The 7,426-nt window shown below is 36.1% G+C and overlaps 1 protein-coding gene across 1 annotated transcript; it reads right to left on the bottom strand.

Moving 5' to 3' along the window:
- Nucleotides 1-473: 473 nt before the first annotated feature.
- On the bottom strand, nucleotides 474-7,353 carry RpL15 (ribosomal protein L15). The gene is made up of 5 exons (XM_019059488.2): nucleotides 7,206-7,353; nucleotides 6,357-6,550; nucleotides 5,438-5,574; nucleotides 1,309-1,419; nucleotides 474-725 (listed from the first exon to the last, which is right to left on the bottom strand). Exons 2-5 carry the CDS (start codon nucleotides 6,526-6,528, stop codon nucleotides 531-533), a joined length of 615 nt encoding a protein of 204 aa, XP_018915033.1. The 5' UTR covers nucleotides 6,529-6,550; nucleotides 7,206-7,353; the 3' UTR covers nucleotides 474-530.
- Between the last annotated feature and the right edge of the window lie 73 nt (nucleotides 7,354-7,426).

Below are 7,426 nucleotides of genomic sequence, written 5' to 3'. Positions count from 1 at the left end.
TAGTTCCTACTTCAAGGCTTAATTTTGATGTTCTGTTGTCGTGAAAACTTCCTTGACATTTCTTGTCTATGCAAGATCAATTCTGAGAAAACATCAAGGAACGATGTTGATTCGTTTCCTTCTAAAGAAATTGAACAAGAGCAGAGATTTTTAAACATCACAAACAAGATACATAGTTTGGGAGTTTCACCATTGAAATATCATGAAAATGCGTAAGTTATAAACCTTAGTAATGGTCCACAGAACACTTATTGTGTGTCAACTGTTCAGGCCTTTAAGCCTATCTTAATGGAGCAGAAAAAAGTATCATTTTCCATTTGCATTAAAGAGAGTTTTAATCAAAGTTTTATAGATAATAGATTAAAACTTTCCCATAGATATTAAAACTGTCATTTTGAGAAAAGAGATTCGATTCAATTTCCACTTTACGAATCAGAAACAAGAGACGAATCTGGGATGGAATTAATGAAGAATTTAAAAAGTTGTTTGTCATTTTTATTATAAAGAGGCAATGTACAAAAACAAAAAAATTAGCGCTTTCTTCGGAGTTGGAGGGTGTTCTGCCTGCGCCAGCATTTGCGACGAGAACCACCAATGGTGTGTGCGAATTTTGGTCCTCTTCCGAGACCTCGGGAGCTACGTCCAGCTGATGTTAATCCACGCAATTCTCTGTGCTTGTGAACTGGGTTACAGATCCAGTTGACTTTAGGATCACGACGAATAGCCTGTTATAAAAATGAAGAAAGGAAATTAAAAAGTTGCAAAAGGTAACCAATTATCATACTGCCGTGAGGCAGCCTTCCCATTTTTTGAACCAATGTTTACAAGCAACCAATCTTGACTCATCATACACACGGTCAAGAGGTTCCTGAGCTCTTGCTGCAGGGTTTCCATAATTTCTTCATCATCAAATTCCCTAACTATTTTTGCTCCACCCTGACTGATTCAAAAATTTTCTCATTTCCTGACTTTTGAACACTGCAACTTACATCATGCATTAAAGCTTATTTCTACAAGAATTGTTACTTTCACTAAATTTTAAGGATGAACATACAGCAAAACCTTTCAATTCAAGTCTCATCTATGGAATCATTGATCTGCTAAAAAAAAGAGAAGGTAACGAAGCAAGTTGACAACAAGCAAGACTACAAGCAATTGTAGATTAACAAGTGTCTTTATATCTATGTGTTACCATGATATGTAATTCACAGAAAGGAAAACGTAAGCTGGATGCTGTAGAGCAAAATATTCCTTCAGAATGAATTACGTAAAACACGTCAATATTGAAAATGAAATGAGAAAACTTACCTTGTGGAAAGGATCGATCAGAATGACTTCGTAGTATTTGTAGGTATTATCTTGTCCTACCCAGTATGAGTTCAGTACCCTTAAACCTCCACAGACACGTCCAACACGTTCCTGAAACATAAGATCCACAACCAAATTATTTAAGTTCAAAAAAAGATTTTCTTTTGTCTAACACTCTGAGAATATTTGATTAAGTGCCAACTGGAAAAGGAGAGCGAATTTTATGTGCAATGAAAGCAATTTCTTACAAAATGTCTCAGGATTATGAGAATAGAATCAGACATAATGTCATATACTCGGTGAATACAATCATCATAGACTATGATATCAGTTTCTTTTAACCTTCGTTTCTAGAAAAAGTACAAAGCAAGTGTACAGAGCAACGCCCCATCAAAATGGAATTCATTTCTTGGCTGCAGCTCAAAATTGGTATAAAAACCACAAAGCATACTTAAGTAAGCACTTCTTAACAAGAAAATTTTAACTTGACCCTAACAAAGAGACCCGAGGAAATGGAGCCTTTACCCAATGGCAAATGAGAGCTGCTTAATAACTGTCCTCAGGCACTACGCTTTTCCGAGCTTAAAAAGATTAATTATGCTAGTCCTTTGTAAAAAGTATTGGTTCAAATTTCATTAAGCCCTTGGTGGGATGTTACTCCCTTTTTCTTTACCCTGTAGCCTCAGAATTACAAGATGGAATCAGACATAATGTCATATACTCGGTGAATATAATCATCATGGACTACATCAAAAACGTCAACTGCAAAAAAAATTGATCTCTTTGATTTCGGCAAGCTATGACCTTAAATGCATAAGCCTTGTTCCAAAGATTAAAGAGGTAAAGGATTAAAAAACAAAAAGAAACATTAACAATTACCCAGCAGTGCGTAAATCCTACATGAATCTTTGAGTCTCAATGAATAAAGATAAATTTATAAAACTGCCATGGTTTGAAAAAAATATAACCTGGCTTCATTCAATTTCAAAAAAAAAAAAAATAAAAAAAAAATAAATCTACGAACAACAGCATGGTGTAACATGTTTGGACCTTCACAATGGCTAATTAAAAGCATAACCAGCATCTTTTATAGTAATGATTTTGAAATGTTATTAAAAAAAGAACAACAGTATTATTAATTTCTTTTAGTTTAATAATGATCTTCACGATTAGAAACTGCCAACTCTACATTTCTTTTCCTTGCAAAATGGGTATTATGATTAGCTTTGAAGCTTAAGGTTCAGAGGCTTTCAGACATCAGAATTTAATTCAGATGGCCATGGAAGTTGAAATGCTAAGAATCATCATAACCTTAAATGTAGAGAAACCAGAGAGCATAAAGCATTAAAATCTACAGCTTCTTTGCTTTAATCTTATTTACAATTCTAGTGGAGGGGAAGATTCATTACATTTTATTGGAACATTCTCGAATGGAGTACAAATTTGACATCAACAATTGCACCTCCTCAAAATCTTGCAAAGGACTGTGGAAAACGTAGTCTTTGGAAGCCTACATCTTCACAAATTTTTGACTTAGGAAATACAAGAAGGCTCCATTGAATTGTTGATCAGTTGATCTAGAGCACAGGACATACTGCATTTCAATAGGTTTCTCTGTTCACTTAAAATACGATATTGGAATTGCTATATATGACAACAAAAGCGGTTTCAAATTTTTTTTGTTTATTTTATAAGTGGGCACAAAGTTCAGATATGATGTGAGGCATCAGAATAGAATTCAGATGGCCATGGAAGTTCTTAAAATGAAAATCATCACGACATTTCCAGAATCCACTCGACATCAGGGTTAAAATCCGGCTTACGTTTCTGCAAACTAAGGCTTCAGTTTTTGTGAACAAAATTTAGATCCTATTCTTGGTTTTAGACTTTTTCGCTTGAGTGTTTCAGTAGGCATGGAAGATGAGAGGGGAACCACTTGATTAAAACAGATTTAGGAGGGGCGTTAGGGTCTCAGTTGGCAGAGAGAGCGGGTTAAGAGTCTTGCTGGCAACTATTACAGATCGGGATGAATAAATTGGGCTCAGTTGGAGGTGCATGTTTTGAAAAATCATTTCAAATCATCGTTGGTGGATAATATCATCATTGACACTCATAACAGAAATAATTTGTTATTCGACAGCCATTTGTACTTGACCAAACTATTCCTTTAATATCCATTTAAACTTGCTGGTATTTTGTAAAGATCATGATGGATTAAAGAGCTCATTTGGAGGTACATGTTTTGAAAAATCATTTTAAATCATCGTTGGTGGATAATATCATCATTGAAACGCATGGCTGAGAGAAATAACTTTGTTTTTTGAGCATTTACACTGGTCAAAACTAATCCTCTGTCAATGCATGCATGACTGCATCGTGCAATTAGGAGCGACAATTTCTGGCTCAGTTTAGAAACAAAGTACGTACCATTACTTTCCACATGCATTGGATACTTCAAACTATGAGCCAAATATTGTGATTCCTTAATGCAAAATGTAGTCCAATTCTAAAGAGTCTTGCAGGCAATTTTCTAAGATCATGTGGAATTGAATGGGCTCAGTTGGAGGTGCATGTTTTGAAAAATCATTTCAAATCATCGTTGGTGGATAATATCATCATTGACACTCATGGCAGATAGAAATTACTTATCTTATAGAGCATTTATGCTGGACGAAAGTATGCCTTTAAAAATCGATTGAAAAGTCTTTACAGGCAACTATTAAAGATCATGATGAATTGAATGGGCTCAGTTGGAGGTGCATGTTTTGAAAAATCATTTCAAATCATCGTTGGTGGATAATATCATCATTGACACTCATGGCAGATAGAAGTCACTTATCTTTTGGATCATTTATGCTGCTCATTATGATCTTTGACTATCGATTGAATATTATTGCTGGCAATTTGTAAAAATCGTGATTAACTAAGAAGCTCAGTTGGAGGTGCATGTTTTGAAAAATCATTTCAAATCATCGTTGGTGGATAATATCATCATTGACACTCATGGCAGATAGAAGTTACCTATCTTTTAGAGCATTTATGCTGGACGAAAGTATGCCTTTAAAAATCGATTGAAAAGTCTTTACAGGCAACGATTAAAGATCATGATGAATTGAATGGGCTCAGTTGGAGGTGCATGTTTTGAAAAATCATTTCAAATCATCGTTGGTGGATAATATCATCATCGACACTCATGGCAGATAGAAGTTACCTTTCTTTTGGATCATTTATGCTGCTCATTATGATCTTTGAATATCGATTGAATATTATTGCTGGCAATTTGTAAAAATCGTGATTAACTAAGAAGCTCAGTTGGAGGTGCATGTTTTGAAAAATCATTTCAAATCATCGTTGGTGGATAATATCATCATTGAAACTTCGGAACAGCAGATGTAAGTAAAGGGCACGGCTGAACATGACAGGTTATTTATTTAAGAACGATCAATCAAACTACGTACTGAAAGGTTGTGAATTGATTTGCTTTCCCCTTTATGTTAATACAAGCGATCGTATTACTCAATACGTTATTAAGCGATCCTTCCATGAGAATTAAACTTTGCAAGAGGTGTAAGTTTTGTTCTTTCCTTTTAGAACTTGCAAAAGCGTGATTAAAGATACACGCAATTTTGGAGTAGAAACGTCTGACCAAGAGTAGTTAAAGTGACATACTTTAGTTCAATTTCTAAGTTGACAATTAAAGATTCTTCAGCAATGAAATGTACATTTCATCGACACATTGAACAACATTAAGCAGCGCTTGATGATTGTTTCAGCTACAGGTGCATGAAATAAGATCATTGCTGTCATAATAAAATAGATCATCACAACAATCATGGTGACTTTCAGAGAATTTCTAAAATTTCAATTCGATAATCTTGAGATTGAGTAGCTTAAAGTGGACTCTCATGTTTGATTCAGCTACAGGTGCATGAAATATAATCATTGCTTTCATAATAGAATAGATCATCATGACAAACAGTGTTAGTTAAGAGTCCCTTGAGCTCCTTTCTTGTAGCCAGGACCCGAGAACAGGATGAGAAGTATCTGACATCCATTCTCACCTAAATTGTACGTACAGGCTGTAACTTAAAGTGCCACAAAAAACAATAGAATGAGGATTAAAGTTTACCTCTGCAAGAGCCTGAAGGTTGCGAGTAGGTTTCAATTGGTTGACACCATGATTTTTAGGTTTTCCATACGTGCACCCCTTTGGTACAGGCTTCCTACGGTTACCTCGTCGTACTTTCGTGCGGTATATTAAAAATCCTACAGAGAAACAGAAAAGAGAAAACAGAATTAGAGCTATAAAAGCAAATGGAGCTCCTGAATTGTGTATTTATGCGTGAAAAAATTGAATATGTCAGGACAAAAATTGTTGTCGACACCAGACGCTGAAATTTTTATTTTCTGAACAACTAGTCAGATATTTTACTTTCTTTGTTGAAGTGACAGTTTGCTGTGTGTTACAGCATGTCAAGCTGACGCTCCTGACAATCCTACTCGTCACCTGGATTGAGACTAGATTAGATTGATTGCTTGATTAAAATCAACTACTGAACTTGTCATTTCTGCACATCTTGAAAATTGTACGGTTGTATATATATTAATTTGGAGATTCGTCATCCAAAAAAAAAAGTCTAATATGTTTGACAGTCAGTAACCAACTGCTAAATAGCTTGAAAACACTTTTCGGAATGTAATATTTGGGTTCATGAGGGCAGAATCATTCAAAATGGTTATTTAGACTCTCAGTTTCTGTAGGCAAACTTCCTTGAGAGCAATGTTTCCTGGAATCTTCAATTTATGATTGTGTAAAGGCATTGAGCAAGGATTCCAACTCAATTCAACTGAAACTACACACATAACTCATGAATCTTCACCAGCCCAACTAGATTAAGCCCACCCTGAGAAATCTAATACATCCGCGCAGGATGCCTTGTAGTTCTGGTGTAAGAATAGACAATTATCCTGCGTTAGAACAGAAACGAAAGAAATAGAAAGAGGCCGATTGCACAATACAAAGTGGTAAAGTCGATATGATTGTTCACCTTGCTTGGCTCTGTATCCTAGATTTCGTGCTTTGTCAGGTCGAGTTGGTCTGGGTGCTCTGTGAACTCGTGATAATTGCCTGTACTGCCAAACGCGGACACGTAGTAAGTACCGCATAACATCACTCTGCTTTTTCCTGTAAAGTTCTTGAATATATTTGTAGGCCCCCATGGTTGAAGAAGGGGCTTAACACCTGAAACCCAAGCAGACATCATGGTTAATAAAGGCAAGTTAAGGTAAGACATGCACTCAAGATGCAGGAGAAACGTGTGATGCTGTCATTCCCCATTCACACGTGACTCTTCGTACATCATACAAAAAATGGGGTTGAAGGAAAGAGTGCAGCAATGAAATTTGAAACGTTGTTGCAGGATTGATCAAATTGCTGAGGAGAAGGCAGAATTCCACCCAAATCTCAACGAATAAGTAGTTAAAGGAAGATAATATGTAATGTCCGTATGCAATGAAAGTAAAGAGGTTAAGTATGCAAGTTGGCACAGGGGGCCCGCAGGGACTTGAAGGAAAATTAGTGCTTGAAACATCAACACTCACGTGAATCTGCTGTACCTACAGAGTTTCACAGATAATAAGAAAAAACAAAAATCTACACACTCCGATCTGAATCTTGAAATTGACTGCGATACCAGCCTATGTACACGTTTTTGACAGAGCTGCTACGAGGCGGCTAGGACAGTGCCTAAATGCCGTGCACAATTCACAAATTAGGAGAGCGCCATTCAATTCATGAGATGAGCGAGAGCACAAATTGAATATTAAACGATCGTAAAATTATTAGTATTTATCTTCCAAATAATGGAGGCAGAAGATTAAAATGGATAAATCTTTACCTTAGAGGCAGGATCCCGAATAATGTAAACACAGTCCGCCACACCGATTTTACGGGGAAGGCCACGATTTGTAAGCGGCAGGGGTATTACGGGCAAGGTAGCCATTGTATACGTCATAGCGGTCAAAGTTGTGTCAGCTAGTACATTATACTTAGGTTGTCAGACTGTATCATATAATGATATTTCCAAATCGCATTAAAATTCAAGTTATACTCACAATT

The sequence above is a fragment of the Bemisia tabaci genome, chromosome 4, assembly GCF_918797505.1.
Source record: "Bemisia tabaci chromosome 4, PGI_BMITA_v3".
Classification (NCBI taxonomy): Eukaryota; Metazoa; Arthropoda; class Insecta; order Hemiptera; family Aleyrodidae; genus Bemisia; species Bemisia tabaci.
The sequence above is the reverse complement of the archived record's forward strand: the minus strand, read 5'-3'. Positions and strand labels throughout refer to the sequence as shown.

Bases quoted from the DNA above. Each gene is read 5' to 3' on its own strand.
- RpL15 (XM_019059488.2), bottom strand. From the start codon at position 6,528: ATGGGGGCCTACAAATATATTCAAGAACTTTACAGGAAAAAGCAGAGT. The intron at 1,420-5,437 runs GTAAACTTTAAT...CTTATGTTTCAG, and splicing joins ACCTTCAGGCTCTTGCAGAG to GAACGTGTTGGACGTGTCTG. The intron at 726-1,308 runs GTAAGTTTTCTC...TTTTTATAACAG, and splicing joins TGATCGATCCTTTCCACAAG to GCTATTCGTCGTGATCCTAA.